Source organism: Schistocerca cancellata, chromosome 9 (assembly GCF_023864275.1).
Source record: "Schistocerca cancellata isolate TAMUIC-IGC-003103 chromosome 9, iqSchCanc2.1, whole genome shotgun sequence".
Lineage (NCBI taxonomy): Eukaryota > Metazoa > Arthropoda > Insecta > Orthoptera > Acrididae > Schistocerca > Schistocerca cancellata.
This window is the reverse complement of record NC_064634.1, coordinates 10,478,751-10,500,242: the sequence shown is the minus strand read 5'-3', so window position 1 is coordinate 10,500,242 and position 21,492 is coordinate 10,478,751. Positions and strand designations below refer to the sequence as shown.

The following is a 21,492-nucleotide window of genomic DNA, read 5'->3' as shown; positions in this document are numbered from 1 at the left end:
AATTTAAGAAAATTCTTTCTAGAACGAGCGGAAACTAGCAAAATACACAAAGCAATCACTCATATAAATACATCAGCTACACCATTGCAATTTCATAACCACTTCTACAACCCTTTAGATCACATAATATCAACAGATACAAAGAAAGTAAATTGGAAAAAGAAAACACTACACGGCAAGCACCCGTATCATCTGACACAGCCACACATCGATCAAGACGCATCCAACACATGGCTAAGGAAAGGCAATATATACAGTGAGACGGAAGGATTCATGATCGCAATACAGGATCAAACAATAAACACCAGATATTACAGCAAGCATATTATTAAAGATCCCAACACCACAACAGATAAATGCAGACTTTGCAAACAACAAATAGAAACAGTAGATCACATCACAAGCGGATGTACAATACTAGCAAATACAGAATACCCCAGAAGACATGACAATGTAGCAAAAATAATACATCAACAACTTGCCATAAAACATAAACTAATAAAACAACACGTTCCCACATACAAGTACACACCACAAAATGTACTGGAGAATGATGAATACAAATTATACTGGAACAGAACGATTATAACAGATAAAACAACACCACATAACAAACCTGACATCATACTCACCAATAAAAAGAAGAAATTAACACAACTAATTGAAATATCCATACCCAACACAACAAATATACAGAAGAAAACAGGAGAAAAAATTGAAAAATACATCCAACTGGCTGAGGAAGTCAAGGACATGTGGCATCAGGATAAAGTCGACATTATCCCAATTATACTATCAACTACAGGAGTCATACCTCACAATATTCACCAGTACATCAATGCAATACAGCTACATCCAAACATATATATACAACTACAAAAATCTGTAATTATTGATACATGTTCAATTACCCGAAAGTTCCTAAATGCAATATAACATATACCATACAGTTACAAGGAAGTCACGCTTGACCGAGGTCCGCGTCACGTTCCATTTTTAACCAGACTTAAGTCTGAGAAAAAAAAAGTCAAAGATAATAATAATCATCATCATCATCATCAGGATAAAGTCGACATTATCCCAATTATACTATCAACTACAGGAGTCATACCTCACAATATCCACCAGTACATCAATGCAATACAGCTACATCCAAACATATATATACAACTACAAAAATCTGTAATTATTGATACATGTTCAATTACCCGAAAGTTCCTACATGCAATATAACATATACCATACAGTTACAAGGAAGTCACGCTTGACCGAGGTCCGCGTCACGTTCCATTTTTAACCAGACTTAAGTCTGAGAAAAAAAAGATAATAATAATAATAAACAAGCGTAACTGAATACTCTGAGTGGAGAAGATGCAACTTTTCTGCTATTGTAAGATGATAAGGTGCAGCCTTGACAAGTTTAAATATAGTAAGACAAATGTTCTTAAGGCATACACAGTTTATTACACTCTGTGAAAATGCTGGATTTGGAATTTGGTTGTCCTGGTATCAAGATCATTAGTGTCTGCACAGATAATAAAATAGAGGGACAGTTCCCAGCTAAGGCAGTGGCTGCTTTCTTATTAGTAGATAAACCACACTCAAAAATTGCCACACTGAAAGCAGTAAGCCACAAGTAAGCAAGCTGGGAGGTCCTTCAGAGGAGGAAGTCCTAAGCTGTTATGCAGTACTGTCCAATATGGTCTTAAGAAGACTTCATCATTTCTTGGTTGTGAAAAATCACATTACCTTCCCCCCCCCCCCCCCCCCCCCCTTTACGGGACGTTGTTTCCATCAAACACCTCTCAGTCATTCAGTCTCCAATTGGTGCTTAATAGACTCCCCTAAGCATAATAGTATTGCATCTTGTAGAAGAGGGGATACTGTAAGTCTACCAAGGGCACAAAGGAATCCCTGTCAGATTCTACATAGAATTTGAAACTGGTTTAGCCCATTTCTGACAGTTTTATACCATATGTCCTTTGAACAAAACACTGTACTCACTAGTTTGAAGAAAGCACTTGTTGCACCTGTCAGCAAATTCTGAATCTTGGAGCACATTCTGCACTCAAATGTAATGAGGCATCTGGAACACACCAACCAGCATGGAATTCGAAAACATCGGTCATACGAAACCCAGCTGATGCTTTTCTCACAACATACTTAAAACTGTGGAACAGGGCAGTCATGTAGAAGCAGTATTTCTTTGTTTCCAAAAAGTGGTTGACTCTGTAACATGTCTTCGTGAAAGTATGATAGTGTGGGGTATCAAGCAAAATTTTTTACTGTATTGAGGATTTTTTTGATTTGGGGGACACATTGTGCTATCGTGAATGGAGAATCATCAATAGTTGTAGAAGTAACTTCAAGTATGCTCCAGGGAAGTATGTTAGGGCTCTTGCTGTTGTATATTATTGACCATGTAAACAATATTAATACAGTAGTAATCTTAAAAACCTTTTGCAGATGATACAGTTATCTATAATGAAATACTGTCTTATAAAATCTGTAAATTCAGTTAGCTCTTTGTTAGACTTTAAAATAGTGCAAAGATTGGCAGCTTGCTTTAATGTTTAAAAATGTGCACTCCACAAAACAAAAAAATGAAGTTTTATATTACTACGATATCGAATTGCAAATTTAACCAGCCAACTCTACCAATACCTTGGTGTAACAATTTACTGGGATATGAAATAGAATAATCATGTAGGTTCAATCATAGATAAAAGCAGGTGGCAGACTTTGATTCATTGGTGGGATATTAGAAAATACAGTTGGTCTCAGTTTTGAGGGATAACTATTTGGACAATGGTGGGGGAAGGCAATTGCACATCTCCCTTCATTCCATCGGTGACCCCATTTCTGTAGCCAACACGGTTTGGATGAGAGCACTCATGGCTTTGCCGTACGTACATGTTTTGAAAACAAGTGATTGCAACTCAAAGAGCTTTTCGGTGATGGTTCAACAATACCTTCCTAATGTGAACACAATTCGGTTGAGGCTTCTGCAGTTGAAGGAAACTAAAGAAGAGATACACATGGCCAACGCAGATCCATCAGAACACCAGAAAATGTGCATTGGTGAGAGCAGTGGTTGAGCAATCGCTAAGACATTCCACTTGAAGGCATGCTATTGCATTGAGGATTTCAGACTGCAGTTAGAAGAGGAGTCTGCAGTTTGATTTGAATTTAACCAAGCCCATGCCAGCTGCCAGAATCTGAACGAGCAAATGCTTGCAGTTTGATTTGATTTTAACCAAGCCCATGCCAGCTGCCAGAATCTGAATGAGCAAATGCTTGCACAGATCTCTCCGGAGACAGCTTTTGTCAGTAGTGACAGGCACATTTTCATCTCGGTGGTTTTGTGAATAAACAGAATTTTCCTTTCTGGACTGAGAATAACTCCCAAGTTGTTCATGAAAGACCACTACATTCCCCTAAACCAGTGATATGGTGCGCTGTATCACAGTTTGATGAGATAGGCCTTTACTTTTTTGAGGAGGAAGACATGACTGTGACTTCTGGAGGTTTACATTACGTTGCATTGCAAGATTTTCTGCAAGCCAGATTGGAAGAAATTGTTGAAGGAGCAGGATTAGGTGACTTGTCGTGCCAAGAGAATGGTGTCTCAGCTCACACTGCCCAAAATTCATTTAATGTTTTGTTAGAAGAGTTTTTGGGACTTTGGTCCCTTTGAGGAGTAATGGGGGATGGTCTGCACAGTCACCAGATTTGACCATTTGTGACTTCTTTCTTTTGAGATATCAGAAGGAAAATGTGTTTAAATGTTGCTGTCACACCAATATGTATAAACAGACAATATAGCAATATATCTCGGAAAGTGTATTGCTGCCAACAGCCAACATCTTGAGGACATTATTTTTGGCATTGAGTGAGTATAAAATAGTATGAACTACCAATTTCGAAATTAAAAGGATTTTTTTCTCTATATACACCAATTTTTTTTAAATTGCTCAATTGGTTCTGCCACACCCTGTACAAACCCTATGTGTTCCTCCCACAGGTCTCGAAAATACAAGATTAGACTAATTACAGCTCACACATCAGCGTTTGAGCAATTGTTCATCGTGCACTTCTTGTATATGGAACAGGAAGAAGCCCTAATGTTGTGAAGCACTCTCTTTTGTGCACATCATAGTGATTAGCATAGTAGGCCTATAGATGTAGGTGTAGGTCCAGTTCAGATACCCCTTTGGCTGCAACATATGGTGAATCGTCCATTTTGTTTCTCACTTGCCCTGGTAAACAACAGAATAAGATTATTGCGTCTGAAAGTGGAGAATGACACTCTGGATGTTGTGGAGAGCTTTATTTGCAATGCACATATACTGACTACCCTGTATTGGATCCAGGGTATCTCTGTAGATCAAGATTTTGTGTGCACACGATTACGTCTCGTCTGGTGTCATGCTGTGAGGACCACATAGGTTACAGTGAGAAACACTAAAATCTTTCCTTGCACAGAGCCATAAGACACAATTTAGGGTGTCCAGTAATTTTATAGTATCAGCAAACACCACTGTAAAATCGTGATGTCCATTACAAGTATTAGAAATTTATCACAAAACTGAAATCTTGAGTATGAAGTGGATTAAACTTCATGTGTATGTAATCATCCTGGGTCTCATTAACAAGTAAAATGCAGTCTTATTCCCAGTGTACTTCTACGCATTTACATTTTCTGTACCTACGTCTGTAAGACACTGTTTCATACACAAAATGTCCAAATGACATTTTTTGCTTTGAAGTAAGTGCTTAGTCTGCACGTACGGAGGTGGGCTGAGGAAAGACGAGAGATTGTGTAGCAACTTAATATTATACATATGTTGCACAATAGGAAACTTCTGCCAAATAGTGATGATGGTTAGGGAACAGAGACTTGTTACAGGCCTGGTTTTGTAATCACTAGTCGCTAATCTGATGCCTTTATGACACGTAGAGTCTTGAATTTTCTTTTAAAAGGATCTTCCTGTTACATTCATTCTGAAACTGAATGGATCTGTTGTAGAACTATAACAGCATATATCTTTTATCCACTTCAAGGCCTTGAAATTTTGAAGTATTGAGCATGTTGAAGGTGGCTTGTACTTTTAAGATTGCTCATATTGAACTGCCAGCACTTCAAATATGAAGTGCAGCAACCTGACTGACTCCTTATTTTCAAGTTGCCTTAAAAGAGGGCATTGTTGATAAAGATTGTGTGTTGGGAGAATAGAAAAGTCATACACAAATGAAGATCATTGCACAAAGTTTCACACTGTGGACAGTAAGCTACAGCTGTCTGCTGTAAACAGGCAGGGTAGTATGTAAAGGGATTGGGAAGCATGTTCCTGTCTTCATATCAAAACTAGTGTTGGTTGACAATGAACTGTAGGAAACTGGGAAGCTAGCCTTGAAAATTCCTTTGTGTAATTGATTAATGATGCCATCCTTCCAAGTAGTAGTGCATGTCTGTTGACTGCTGGAAACAACTTCTTATTTATTGTTAAGTCTACATCAGTGCTCCATGGTACAGTCTGTGGGAAAGGAGACACAGTGTACCAGTGATAATTGTGGGAAGGATACATAATGTACCTATATTAATTGTATCTATATCTGTGCTCAACAAGCTACAGTATGGTCTGTGGGAAAGGATACGTAATGTACCAGTATAATCTCCGCTCCCCCTTTCCTGTTCCTTTCATGTTTGGTATGTGGGGAATAAAGACTGTTGGCACACTTCTGATGAGCCTAAATTTATGTAATATTTATGTTGTGGCCTCTATGGAAGATGTATATTGCAGGAAGTAGTATGTTTTTTTGTCTTGCTTTAGAATGTTGGTGCTAGAAATTTTGTAAGGCTCTCCATTACTCAGAGTGACTGTCTTTTAGGAGGTTGTTGAGCATCTCTGACACTCTTGTGCTTACTAAACAAACCCATAACGAGTTGAACAGCTGTTCTCGGAAACTTTTGTGGCTCTTCTGTTAATCCAATTGTGTGGCAGTCCCAGGCTGGTGAACTATATCGAAGAATTTGGCGAATGAGGCTTCTAGAAGCAATCAGTTTTGAATGTAAATTACACTTAGGTAGGATTTTCAGACATGCTTAGAGAAATGTCACAATTTCAGGACACTGCATTGGAAGAGGGGGAGCAGAAGATGAACTTCATCACCAGTGGCCTCCCAGGTCACCAGACCTCACTCCATGTGATTTTTGTCTGTGGGGTTACGTAAACTGCATTTTTATCCCACCAATGCCTCACACTCTTGAAACTGTGACATCACATTGTTGAAGCTGTGAATTTGGTGAAGAGAGACCAGCTGCTTCATGTGTGTCAGGAAATGAGTCACCGTTTTTGTATTTGTCATGTAACACATGGTGCTCACATTGATTGCATAAAAATTTGAATTTTTCACCTTCCAGGACTGTTGGAATTGTGTTTCTGTCTTTTGTAGTTTGGAAGCAATAAATGTTTGAAATGTGTTCCTTCTTTTTGAATAGTTCTGTACCATTTGAAAGAAGCTGCATAAATATTCAGTCGGATTTTGATAAGATTTCAAAGTGGTGCAGAGATTGACGACTTGCTCTAGATGTTCAGAAATGCAAAATTTTGCACTTTACAAAACGAAAAAAATGTAGTATGCTATGACTGTAATATCAGTGAGTCACTGTTGGAATCAGTCAATTCATACAAATACCTGGGTCTAACACTTTTTAGGGATATGAAATGGAAAGATCACATTGGTTCAGTCGTGGGGGTGAAGCAGGTGGTAGACTTTGGTTTATTGGTAGATTACTGGGGAAGTGCAATCAATCTACAAAGAAGATAGCTTACAAATCACTCATGTGACCAGTTCTAGAATATTGCTCAAGTGTGTGGGACCCGTACCAGATAAGGAACAGGACATATTGAATGTATGCAGAGAAGGGCAGCAGAAATGGTCACAGGTTTGTTTAATCTGTGGGAGAATGTCACAGAGACACTGAAGGAACTGAACTAGTTAAAAGACTCTTCAAGGTAGATAAACTATACCAAAAAAGTCTGTTAACAAAGTTTCAAGAACTGGCTTTAAATGATGACAAGGAGTATACTACAGCCCCCTACATGTTGCTCCCATAGGGATCGTTAGGGTAAGATTAGAATAATTACTTCACACACAGAGGCATTCTAACGATCATTCTTTCTGTGCTCCATATTTGAATGTAACAGGAAGAAACCCCTATAACTTGTACAGTGGATTGTACCCTCTGCCATGCACCTCACAGTGGTTTGCAGAGTATAGACGTAGATATAATGATAAACTGAAAGCAATTTGGGCTACCTAAGAGTAACTGCAACATACTGCAATCAGCCATTGGTGAGCACTTGTTGATGCATTGCATGTTACAAGCCACTTTGAATAATAAGTATAAGCAAAGTCAAGACGCCAGTAAAATATTTCTCAGGACATTGTAAGGAATATTTATGAGGAAATGCTTTGGTTTCAGATTCCAATATTGTTAGAAGGTAAGCACCACATAACTATGAAACTCAATTAAGTATTTGTAATCAGGCTCTCCATGTTACATTTGTGCTATGTACATTGTCAGTAGAATTATTTTTGGCATTTTGTATGGAAGAGAAAATGTAACTGTCTGGTATCTAACTGTAAGAAAGGGGAAATATACAGATAAGTGCTTTCCTTTAATAGAACTGCAAGTTTTCTAAGTAGATAATTTATAGTTTGGCATTAGTAAATAATGTGTAGAATGTATGAATAGCATGGTAACTGAGAATGGATGATAGTTTGCCCCATGTAGATGTGCTGTAAGATGACGAGGCCATCAGTTCATACACATTAAAAGTAAATGTCTCAGTAAGTGGCAGAGTAAAGTATTATTGTAAAGCAAATAGTGGTTGAAATGCTGGAAGCATAAAGGGCTTGTCAATAAAAAACATCAGTAACCAACAAAGTTGTGAAATCCAAGAAACAGGTCGGAGTGTCACATTGAATATGCAACAAAAAATGTATCAGAAAGCCCTTATCACAGCTGATTCCTGTTATCACTTACTCAGAAAATTAACGATAAATGAATAATAAAGGGATTTAATTTCAATAAGAAAAGAATGTGGTATAGTTGATAGGACATTGATATTAAGGTCTCTGCTGGTAACTTCTGAGGGCAGTTATTAGGGGAAGAAAAGGTAATCAGTGTCTCGGAAGAAAAGGTAATCAGTGTCTCAAATCCTGATGTTGAGGAACTTCAGATGTTTTCTTCTTGTGAGCATCAGTTCCAAAGATACTTATTCTGTATATACTGAGAGTATACTGGAGAACCATTTAACCATTGTATGACTGTGCAAAAAGTGTGAAAGCTGGTAGTAACGTTTAACAATTAAAAAGCCTTATACGTAAAGAGAAAATATGATTTCATTATGCTGTATTTAGTAGCTGCATAATTGTAATGTAGTTATAACTGTTATGATGTGGAACATGTATGTCTGAATAACCCTAAAACACCCCAAAATTGAATTATATAAAAAAATCAATTTTAGACAATATAATATCACTGAATAGATAAAAACATCTATTCACCAAGCGGCAGCAGAACACTCACATAGAAATGTTAAAGAAATTGCAAGCCTTTGGAGCCTGTGGATCCTTTTTCTGGCAGAAGAATCGAAGGGGAAAGAAGAGGGATGAAGAAAAAGGAATGGCTATGTTTAGGAAATGCGGAGAATTTGGAAAAGTCGCCCAAAACCTCGAGTCAGGGGAAACTTACTGGGCGGGATGAGAAGGAAAGACTGATTTTTGAAAGCTGTACTGGACGAGAATTGAAGCCTGAGAGCTTAGAGATGGAAGATAGGGTAATAAGCAAGAGGGTGAATACTGACGAAATATTGTGGAGGAGTTAATAATAGTAGATAGATAAGTGTATTGTATTTGCATTGGAAGGTTGGGTAAACCAGACAGGTCAGAAAATAAGAGATATAGAAAACTAAAAGTGAGTGAAGAAAGGAATAGTTACTGAGAAGAAATGCTGAGACCGAAGAGATTAACATAAATTGAGGCCAAAGGTGAGTGGCAAGAAACAAGGTAGTCTTGTGATGCTAGTGCCTACCTGTGGAGTTCTGAGAAGCTAATGTCTGGGGGAAGATCCCAGGTGGCACATGTGGTAAAGCAAGCACTGAGTTCAAAACTGACATGTTGTAGAGCATGCTCTGTAGTAGGATATTGTGTGTTGCCAGAGTACATCTCTCTCTGTCTATTCATCATGACTGATAATGGCGGTAGTCATGTCTATGTTAAATGACAAATAGTGTTTACATAACAGTTGGTACACAGTCGGCTGCCCCTTTGACAGCGTATGTTACGTTAAAGGGCGAGTATGTGTGTGCTAGTATGTGGTGGTGGGAGGAGGGTGCATAGAGCAAGTCTTACAACAGGGATGGAGCAATAAGGTAGGAAAATGGGTGCACAATGGGAGAATTGGGTCTGACCAGGATATTTCGGAGATTTTTTTTTAGCTGTGGTGGCAAAAATGTCTGGCAGAGTGGACCTCATTTTAGGAAGTCAGATATCATGGTCTTGAATATGTTAATCAGCTACTTCAACAACACTATAACTTCTCATATCAAGTCCTGAAATTAGATTCATTTTGCCTGACATTTTGTCTACAACATCTAGAATAGCTTTTCATCCCCTGCCCCCAGTCTCTGCATTACCTGGTTAGACCCTATGCTGCTCCTGCGCCCATTTCCCTACCCTGTGACTCCCTCCCATGTGACCACCCACATTGTGAGATTTGCCCTGTGCACCCTCCTACTTCCACCGTAGCAGTCCTGTAAGTGACAAAATATACACTATCAAAGCAAGACAAACCTGTGAAACGACATGTTGTGTACCAGCTGTTATGTAAACACTGTTTGGCCTTTTACACTGGTATGATTATCACCAAATTATCAATTAGGATGAATGGAAATGAACAAAAAGGGTATACACACGCAACACACAATAATCTGTTAACTGACTTTTCCACCAGTTCTTGGCAGAACATTATTACAGTAAATGAAAAGCACTGTATTGGCGATGACTGCAATGAATCCCATAGAATATTAGTGGTACATTGTTTTTTATTTATTAAGACAATCACCTGTTGTAGAGTATGCTCCACAACATGACAGTCGTGATGAGTCTGTTCCACCATATGTGCCATCTGGCTTCTTCCCCCAGACAGTGGCTTCTCAGAACTCTTTGCAGGTGGGAACTGGCATTGCAACATGCCCTTGGTTCTCACCAGGTCTTTTATTTTCACGCCTGTTCATTTTTCCCTGCTTTCCATCTCTGCCACGTATAATGCTCCAGAATGTTTTGTCAGTAATCTCAGACTTGCTTATTACCCTATCTTCCACCTCGTATAACTTCTCAGGTTTTCAAATCTTATCCAGAACGGTTCCCAACAATCAGTCTTTCCTTGCCATTGCATCCATTAAGTCTCCCCCGACCCAGTTTTCTGGCCAACTTTTCCAAACTCTACCCCTTTTCTAAAGCTCGCCAGTCCTTTTTCTTCATCCCTCTTCATTCCCCTTCAACCCTTCTGCCAGAAGAAGGGGCTACTGGCTCCAAAAGCCTGCAAATTTCTTTTACCTTTCTATGTGCGTGTTCTCTTGCTGCCACTGAGTGGGCAAATTTTTTTTATCTGTCTAAAACTGAATTAGATGTACCAAGCACATGCTTTGTTTTTCTTTTTATATCAGGTAAATTGTAAGAGTGATGACTAATAAGATATGTTTTTAATCTTATTTTAATTTTAAAATTATTTCAAATATTTCTGGTTGTGTGTCAGATTGAACTTGTTGAAGATCTTGCACAAAATTACAGAACACAATTCTGAAGTGTTAACATTGAGACAAAGTCTAGATAGATATTCTTTTTCTGTCTCTTATTGTAACTCTGTAAATCACAGTTAAGCTGATACTGAAATTAACCGAACTGCAAACATTAAAGAGTAAATGTATTTAGAAGGGTGTGTAAGAATTCCAAGATCCTTGAAGAGGCCGTTGAAAGGTGGGTGTTTTATCAAATGGTTTTACTAATAAATATTGTAATTAATTTGGAGATGAGAAGATGTTACACAGGTGATATGGAACAGCATAATGCATGCCATATCAGTCTTCATAAGTGTACTTGATATTTCATGACCTACTACACTTATTTTCAGAGAGGTTCCATAACCATCAGGCCAGTGTTAAGAGATTGTATTTCACATTAAGAGTCAAAGTAGCGATGTGAAATAATGCATAGTTGATACAAACATTGTGAGAAGTAGCTCATGCTGTCATTTTTCCATACGGTAAAAGTAACTTTATTGTAAGTAAGTTTTCATTTCAAGACCTTCAGGTTAACCAGTTGTAACAAGAACTTATTCTCTGCAGATGCGTGTATAGATTAAAATGATTGTGATACTAGGCCCAAAAGGGCTCAAAAGTATTCACTGTGTAACTACGTTGTGGTTCTCAAGTTTCATGTAGCTAGCTCACAATCAAAGTAACTTCTTGGCATGGTTTTGAACAAACATTTGGCAAATCTGCCATCTATATGTCTTCTCTGCAAATTATGGTGAAGAGTACAGCAGAAGGTACTTCCCATTGCACCAGTTCTTCGTGGTTCTTCCCGTTCCATCCGTATACAGACAACAGGAAGAACAACTGTTTAAATGTGTCTGTGTGCTGTATTTAATCTAGTTTTGTCCTTTTATCGTTATGAAAACAATACATATGGGATACGTATGGGGTTGTAGTATATTCATAGAGTCATCATTTAAAGCTTTGTAAGTAGGCTTTCTCGGGATAGTGTCTGTCTGTCTTCAAGCATCCGACAGTTGGGTGTCTTCAGTGTTTCTGTGACACACTACCATTGATAAGCCTGTAACCATTTGTGCTTCCTTTCTCTGTGTACATGCCCTATTCCCTGCTAGTCCTATTTGGTATGGGTCCCACACACTTGACTAATATTCTAGGCTGGATCACACGAGTGATTGGTGAGAAATCTCCTTCATAGCTGACCACATTTCCGTGGTATCCTACCAATAAATTGAGACTTCCACCTGCTTTACCTGTGACTAAATATATGTGATCATTCCAGTTCATATCCATACAAAGTGGTACACCCAGTATTTTTATGAGTTGACTGGTTCCAATTGTGACTCATTGATTCTGTAATCATAAGAAGATATATTTTCTCATGCTGTGAAGTGCACAATTTTACTTTTCGGAACATTTAAAACAACTTGCCAATCTTTGCACCACTTTGAACTCATATCAAGATCCCACTGAATATTTCGGCAGCTTTTTTTCAGACAGTACTTCATTACAGATAACTGAACCATTTGCGAAAAGTCTGGGTTAACTATTAATACTGTCTGCAAGGTCATCATTAACTTACAACATGAACAGAGAGGACCGCAACACACGCTCCTGAGGGCCACCTGAAGTTACTTCTACATTTGTTGATTCTCCATCCAAGATAACATGCTGTGTCATCCCTATCAAAAAATCCTTTATCCAGTCACAGATTTTGCTTGATACTCCATACTATTACACTTTTGACAATAAGCATACATGTAGCACTCAATTAAATGCTTTTCAGAAATTGAGAACTACTGCTTCTACCTGACTGCCTTGATCTATGGCTTTCTGGATGTCATGTGAGAAATATGTGGGTTGGATTTCACATGTTTGATGTTTTTGGAATCCGTGCTGGTTGACATGAGATACCTCATTCATTCATGCTCAGAGTATGTGTTAAGATCCTGCAAAAAATGGATGTCAAGGATATTGGGTGATAGTTTCGTTGTTCACCTGTGCTACCCTTCTTATAGGCTGTTGTGAGCTGTGTTTTCTTCCAATTACTGGGCGCAATTTTCTGTTCGAGAGATCTACAGTAGATTATAGTGAAATGCGGGATAGAATGTGGATGGAATTTCAGTGGGGCATGGAGCTTTGTTCAGTTTCATTTGTTTCTAAACGCCACGGTCTCACTCACCTTTGTAATGGTGCGAGAATTAAATTGGTGCACTACCACTGGATTTTAATTTGTAAGGGAAAATTTGGAAAGCTTGTTCAGCATTTCCACTTTTGCTTTGCTACCCTCAGTTTCAGTTCCTGTTTTGTCCATGAGTGTCCATACACCACCAGACACTAACTTTGGTACTACTAACAATCTTTATATATGACTGGAATTTCTTTGTGTTTTGTGATGAGAGGTCCTTCAGTAATATCCTGCTACATTATTCATTCATGGCTTCCTCTGCAGAGCTAAATCTTTCAAGTTCCATACCAAGATATGGTGCTACTGCCACCTTACCTAGTTTTGTGAAATATAAGTCCTTTTACTTGGTTTAGTTACAATTGCACTTTCGTAATTATTAATGCTTCAGACACCTCTGGTCACTGATACCAGTTTCTATGAAGACATCCTCGGAGAACTTAGCTCTATTTATTACTACTAGATCCAATATATTTCCACCGTGAGTTGGCTTCTGAACAATCTGTCCTACGTAGTTCTCAGAAAACACATTAAGTAATGCTTTGCACAATGTGTTGCCACACCCACCAATTACAAAACTGCAATTTTTGTAATTGATTGTTGAATAATTAAAGCCTCATCCAGTGATGACATTATGATTGTGGAACCTGTGCACTAGTAAATTTTGGGTTTCCCTTAAGTTTTCCATAACATCTCTGGAGACTCTGGTGGTTGGTAGAAGGATCTGACTATAAGTTTTTGTCCAGTCTTGATACTGAGACTTCGCACAAAAAGTCTCACATGCAGCTTCAATTTCTACCTTGATGGATTTGAGTTTTTTTTTTTCCTTCTGTGACAAATATGCCTCCTTCATTCACCATTAACTGTCGTATTTATGTATGCTTAAATTTCCCCCAAAAATCTGACTGCTGTCAATTTCAAGGTTTTAACCAGCTTTCTGTACTAGTATAATGCGAGCTCCACTGCTTTTTAGGAATGTTTCAAACTTTGGTACTTTGTTGCGAATGCTTTGCCAGTTAATCATGTGGATTTTAGTACTCTTGCTTGTAGGAGACATGTCTTTAGGTCTTACATTGACACTTCTAGTTTTCCTATGGCTGTTGTTATCTGGACTGGATGGAAAGTTGCATTAAAAAAAAAGAAAGAACCTTGTGTGTCCCCTACACTAAGTCAACTACATTTTAAGAGATTCTGATCTTTAGTGTCGTAATCTGCAATTGGTCGCACCTGTTTCCTCAGTGGCTGCCGTGATAGCCTCATCAACATTGACTGAAACCCCCAGGTGTAAACACCGAGTGCACCTGGTATTCCTTATCATCCCTTGCTACCGTTTCTCTAAGGGGTACATTATTTGCCGTATGTTTGAACTGTCAATTATTAATAGACCCCTACACTTCTGCATTTGCCTCCTTGTGCACAGGACACAGCAGGTTTACCAATTTACCAATAGGTGGAGTGAATCTCACTGGCTCGGTTCCAGTTTTAGTGAAAGACAGCACCTCGAACTTGCTGATTTCTGTGGGTCCTGAGGTCTCTCTGGTCCCTGTCTCCCCTGCACAAGACGCCTATCCCCTGACACATCACTCACAATCAAGTGAACAAGTATTGATAAATCCCATACTGTAGAGTTTCTCTGGCACACGACTTGTGGGAGCTCTCCCAACACTTCCATTCACACCAGCTTCCAGTCTTTTGACAGTGATGGGATGATACACTAAAGAATTTTGGCTAGAAAGTGCTTTCCCAGGGCGTACTCCAGAACTTGTTTTACATGATTTCCCATTTTACCTATTCATCAGAAATTTAATGCAAGAGCATACCCAGGGGTTGACGTAGGAGGTGGGGGTGAAGGCAGCAGCTCATGCTAGTTATGCAGTGAATGACGTAACAGTTGTAAGATGTCATGACAAATAGCTTTGAGTACATTTACTATCAGTCATTCTTGCTTTCTTCAGACTGATATTGAATTGATAGATCTGCTCCATAAGGGCATCATGCAAGCTTGGTTGGCAAAGCTCTTTCTTTAGGAATGAATGAGAGGGGGGGAGGGGAGGTTGGAGGAGGATGGCAGCTATGCTTCTGTGCCCTTCACTGCCTACACCCCCTCCTTCATTTGTGATAGATCACAAGTGAAAGATTGTTGCAGTCTTAATCCACATTCAGTAAACTCCAAAGTATAATACTAGCAATTCAAAACAGTCTCTCTTTTTTGCTGTCCACACTGAGGTGACAAAAGTCATGGGATGCCTCCTAATATTGTGTTGGATGTCCTTTTGCCTGGCGTGGTCAGCAACTCCACGTGGCATGGACTCAACAAGCCATTGGAAGTCCCCTAGAGAAATATTGAGCCACGCTGCCTCTATAGCCATCCATAACTCTGGAAGTGTATCCCATGTAGGATTTTGTACCTGAACTGACCTCTCGATTATGTGCCATAAATGTTTGATGGGATTCATGTTGGATGATCTGGGAGGCCAAATCATTCACTGGAATTGCCCAGACTGTTCTTTGTGAACAATTGTGTCCCGGTGACATGGTGCATTGTCATCCATGACTGAAGTCCACAAATGGCTGCAAATAGTCTCCAAGTAGCCGAACAAGTCAATGATCGATTCAGTTAGACCAGACGACCCACTTCATTCCGTGCAAATACAGTCCACACCATTAAAGAGCCATCACCAGCTTGCACAGTGCCTTGTTGACAACTTGTGTCCGTGGCTTTGTGGGGTCTGTGCCACATTCGAACCCTACCATCAGCTCTTACTAACTGTAATTGGGACTCATCTGACCAAGCCAAAGTCGTCTAAGAGTCCAATCGATGTCATGAGCCTAGACGATGTCATGGTGTTAGCAAAGGCACTTGTGTCAGTCGTCTGCCGCCATAACACATTAATGCCAAATTTCGCCAGAATGATGCGCTAACCATTATGCCACCCTGCCACGGTGGCTTTGCTCGACTGCGTGGACTTCCTTAGCACACCTCCCCCCTCAGTCCAAATTCCCATTCACACCTTAGCCCACTTGGTATTCCCCATTAACTCCTTTGCAGAGGCTCTCCAATTTATTGGTAAGCACCTCAGCACTGAACAAAATGGGGGAACCATTCAGGCCACTGTGCCAGGGTGGCATATTGGTTAGTGCATCTGCCTTGTGAGCCGGAGACATGGATTCGAATTCTGGCCTTAGTACCAATTTTCATTTGTTGCTTCAGTCTGCATATATACATCATACATGTTCGAATTTTGAAAATATCTCTGGAACCGTGTAGTTTTATTTGATTAAAGCACCTATACCTGATTTGCAGGCAAGATCCTCCATGTCACTTGGTGCTGAGGTGCCATTCCAATAAGTCTGAGTGTCTCTATGATGCTGTTCAAGTTTAGGGAGACTACCAAGTGGGTTGAGACATGAATGGGAATTTGGACTGAGGAGGGAGGCATGGTAAGATAGTCCATGCAGTTGTGCAAAGCCACTGTACTACGGTGGTGCAATGTTTATTGCATCTGCCTAGTGAGCAGGAGACCCAGGTTCAAATTCTATCCTTAGTACAAATTTTCATTTCTCGCCTCAGTCTGTGTATATGCATCACAGATGTTTGAGACTTGAAAAGATCCCTGGATCCATGTAGTTTCATTTCATCTCTCTTTTCTGTCAAGTAATTGTTTCAATTCTATATAAAACTGAAAATTATGCATTTGAATATACCTGAAAATAATCTGTAAACATAATTATAAAATCTTGACAGGATGCAAGGCATTACACCAGTGAAGTAGAAAAGTCAAAAAAAGCAACTAAAGTGAAAGGGCCAACAATTTTTGACAAAATTATTAGAAGAGAAATACCAGCCGACATTATTTATGAAGATGACTTGTGTTTGGCATTTAATGATGTAAATCCGCAAGCACCAGTACACTTTCTTGTTATACCCAAAAAACAAATACCAATGCTTGGAGATGCAGAGGATAATGATAAGGAGGTAAAAAGAAATGCCATATGTAATATTTAGGACAGTTAGATACTGTAGATATTGTTTTAAGATATGTGTTTGTTCTGGTTTCAGCTTTTGGGTTACCTTTTGCTAAAAGCACGCAAACTTGGAAATGAACGGATGAAAAATGGATACAGAATTGGTAAGCATTTGTTTATTAAGATAAAGTGCTCTCTGCCATCATAAATGTTTATTACAGAGTTAATGATAAACTGAATAACATTTGTGGAGAATAATAGCGCTTCATTCAAGTGGAAAGTTTTTTGCAGTCTGACGCTGAAAATTGTCTTCTGTGCTGGTAAACATTCAGTAGTGTCATTTGTTCCTAGTTTTAAAATATTGTGTAGCTTGACAGCATTGGTGAAAAGAGCATAATGCATGATAACTCTAGTGACATGTTTCCTGTATTGAACAGAGATTTAATACAGTACATCATGTAGCTGTCCAGCTTTTATGAATGTTTTAGTTCAGCTTTGTTCCTAGGAATGTCATGTAAGCTGGTTTGTGCTTACACTTAAAAGGTGAGACCTTTTCAGGCTTGTAGTATGCTGTTGTAGGAGTGGCACCGGGGAACTGAAAGAAGATAAACTGTGCACAAGAATCAGCTGCCAATGGATCTAATTTCCAGGCTCATGGCATCTTGGTGTGAGGAAATGTTTTACACAACAATGACGTATCATTACATGAGGGTTTGAGAATTAACTTGCATCTGCAAACCTCTGGGTCAAATCATTTGATAATTCTATCATAAACCTCTGACCGCTGGATGAGTAACAGTCCCGCACAACTGTGATAGTTGAGACTCAGAGATGGCTGATTTACAAGTAGCTACTTAACTAGAAATGATTCAATACCAGTGAGTGTAACATTATATCATTCACATACATTAATGACACTGTATGCCAGGCTTAATGGAGCACCAGTTCCAGTGGCTTAGTTAGATACTTCTGAACTCATAATGTGGCATGTATCCTTAGTGGACAGTATTGTAGAATAATTTTGTGGAAATTTGGGACACAGTGACTGTTGTGTATTTTAAGTCACATAATTCAAGTTGCGTGTTACAGAACATTGTGCTTTTTGGCTAATTGTTTTATTTATAGAGGAATTTCAACATTTAAACACATTCATCTTTTTAAGAATATTCTGATTAGGTAAAGTATATGGAACAGATGCACTGTTAACAATATACTCCCTACAAGTGATGCAGACTGAAAATGAATAGCACATATTACTTCATAGTTCCTGTACACACTAACTTACATTTTGTGGCTATTATATTTCCAAATTGAACACATTCATGATTAATGTAACTTACTCTCTTTTTCACTAGATCATCAGCATCTGGTAAATACTTCTTCACCATTTCTGGTTTGAAAACATACTTTCGAATGAAGTATGTCAATAAATCCCTGTGGATGCATTTTACTATTTGTGTATTTTAACTTAGTCAGTTTTAGAAATGGTTGCTTGAAGGAAGTGAAATAAGTTGCACCAAGAATGGTGGCAATCATAAGAGAGAGGAGCAGTACAAAAGTGAGTTACAAACAGAGGTAACAGAAACTTAAATGGCTCATGTGAGCAAAATTGAAACAGTTACATGTGCAATATGACGTAACTGCTACAAATATGTTCATCTACATCTACATCATACTCCACAAGCCACCTAATGGTGTATGGCAGAGGGTACTTTTTGTACCATTAACTGAGCCCTCCAACCTTGTTCCACTTGTAAGTAGCGCATGGGAAGAATGATTGTCGGTAAGCCTGTGTATTGGCTCTAATTTCTCAAATTTTCTACTCGTGGTCATTATGTGAGATGTATCTAGGGGGAAGTAATATGTTGTCTTCGTGCAAAGTGCTCTCTTGAAATTTCAAAAGTAAATGCACAATGCCTCTCTTGTAATGTCTGGCAGTGGAGTTTGTTGACATCTCCGCAATGCACTCATGCTGACTAAATGATCCCATGACAAAACATGCTGCTCTTCATTGGATCTTCTCTATCTCTTCTAGCAGTCCTATGTGGTAGGGATCGCAGATAGATGAACAATACTTGAGAGTGGCTCGAACAAGTGCCTTATAAGCCACTCCCTTATTGGACGAGTTAGATTTTCTTAAGATTCTTGCCCCCAGGGGCTCAGCATTCATTTGCTGAGTACGGGCTTGGCGACCCCGGGGTCCTGAGCTGGGGACTGGTCAGCGCTGCCAGTCTCCTGTCACCGTAACCCCCGGACATGCTTCAGCGACCACCTTATGGCGCGGCGGTGGAATGTTGTGTGCTGCGGGGAATGGTCATCTTGGCTTGACCGCCTGGATTGCGAGGAAGGTAAACCTATAAGATGCATGGCTGTTGGGGTGGAACACTCGCAAGCGGGCAGCCCCTGGGGCACCTGCCGCACCCCAGTTGTATAAGGCTTACTCAGACATGCGGGGCTCTGTCTGAGCGGACCTTTAGTTCCCTAGCTGCTCGTGGGACCGCAATGGACCCTTAGACCTCTACATTTCCCCTACCAGTGGATTGGATGGGCCACTGGTAGGAAAACACACCCCATCGAAAAAGCGACTTTGTGCTGCGAGTCCTCCAGCGCATGGTGTTACTAGAGATTTATCAGACTGTCGTAACAGAGCACATGCTGATAACCAGAATGTGTTTTTGATTGTCAAACGGAAGGAGGGTAGCTTTGAGAGCATTTCTCCCTTTTACATCCACAAGGGTCCTGAGGGAAGTGGAGGAACACTGAAACCTGTGAAGCGACTGCGCAGTGGGACTCTGTTAGTTGAGACTTCTAGTTCCCGTCAAGTCACTTCTCTTCGGAAAGCAACCTGTCTCGGAGAGTATGCTATCGAGACCGAGCTCCACTCCACTCCACTATAGTAAGGGTGTTGTGACATGTAGGGACTTGATGGATATCCCCAAAGACGAGTTGAAATCTGAGTGGGCTGACGAAGGTATTGTTGACATGCAGCATATTATGAAACGAGTCGATGGGGACCTAGTCAAATCCGACTCGTTTATTCTCACATTCAATTGCCTGAGACTCCCAGAGCATGTTACAGTGGGGTCTTACGTTTGCCAGTACGGCCATATTTCCCCAACCCAATGCGCTGTTTTAAATGTCAGCGCTTTGGGCATACTACGTTGGGGTGCAATGGGATAGCCGCTTGTGGTAAATGTGGTCAGCCTGCCCATGAAGGAGCCGATTGTTCATCGCCTGTGAAGTGCGCGAATTGCTCTGGGAGTCACCCTGTCTGGAGTCAGGTCTGCCCCATCTATCTCGAGAAACGGAAGATACAGGAGATCAAAACATCCAAGCGCATCCCCTGTGGTGAGGGCAAGAAGCTCTTTAAGGCCATGCAGCATGTGTTTACAATATCTTTCGCTTCCGCTCTGCAGAAACCAGTACAGTTGGCCACTGTTGCTACACAAACGGAGGTTGCTAGTGTCAGCACCAAAACCTGCGTTTGCCAGTGCACTTGTGCTGCTGCGGCTGTTTTGCAACCTGCAGCTCTCCCCACAACGTCGGACAAGGACGTGGTTGCTGACATTGGAGTTCTTCCTGCCCCTTCCCATATGGCGCCTTCTGCCCAGGTGAGTAAAGCTCCAACTGTTGACAAGGTTCTGCATTCTAAGCCCCCCAAGACAAAGATGCTGAAGGTTAAGGTTTTGCCACCTGAGGAGAGTAGTCAGGGTTGGTCCAATGACGAGGCCATCGTACTGTCTGCAATCTCCCTTGGGTCGCCATCGGAGCTGATGGACATTGATGTCGACTGGGGGCGATCTGCTCGCCCCAGGAATAAATCTCCGGCCAGTACGGGCTCTCTTCCACATTACAGAGGCAGAGTGAAAGTTCAGCCACCCTGATTTCTGGCTCCCATATTACAGTGGAACCTGAATGGGTTCAGGATGCATGTGGCTGAATTACAACTCCTTGTACGAGAGTGCCCCTTGTGCTTATGTCTCCAAGAGAGACATTTTCGGGCCACTGATGCTCCTTCTTTACGGGGCTATACTGTGTATCGAAAAGATGGGGGGAAAGGGTGGTGTTGCGGTTTTTGTCCGTGACATGCACCACTCATCTGAGCTCCCTCTCGTTACGGACTTGCAAGCAGTTGCAGTTGACCTTCTTGTGGGGCGGAGGCTCACAATCTGTTCCGTTTACTTACCGCCTCAGGATGCAATAGACTCTGAGGCTCTCACAGACCTTATTAGCCAACTCCCCCGCCCATTTCTCCTTCTGGGGAACTTCAGTGCTCATAATGTCTTATGGGGCTCTACGACTACTTGCCCCAGGGGTCGCGTTCTGGAAAGCCTCATGACATCCGAAGAACTGTGCATCCTCAACTCTGGTGCTCCCACTCATTTCTGTACTGCTTCTGAGTCGTCTTCAGCTATTGACCTTTCCTTTTGCTCTCCAGCACTCGCGGATTCTGTTCTGTGGGAGGTTGCTGCTGACCTCCATTCTAGTGACCATTTC

General features: G+C 40.4%; 1 protein-coding gene across 3 annotated transcripts in view; it reads left to right on the top strand.

The window, feature by feature from the left end:
• Positions 1–21,492, top strand: part of LOC126100605 (uncharacterized HIT-like protein Synpcc7942_1390) — a 45,384-nt gene that overhangs the window by 7,322 nt on the left and 16,570 nt on the right. For all 3 annotated transcript variants that reach the window (XM_049911234.1, XM_049911232.1, XM_049911233.1), the window contains exons 2-3: positions 16,775–17,005; positions 17,090–17,159. In XM_049911234.1, coding sequence (XP_049767191.1) covers positions 16,775–17,005; positions 17,090–17,159 — 301 coding nt within the window. The remainder of the gene's footprint in view (positions 1–16,774; positions 17,006–17,089; positions 17,160–21,492) is intronic.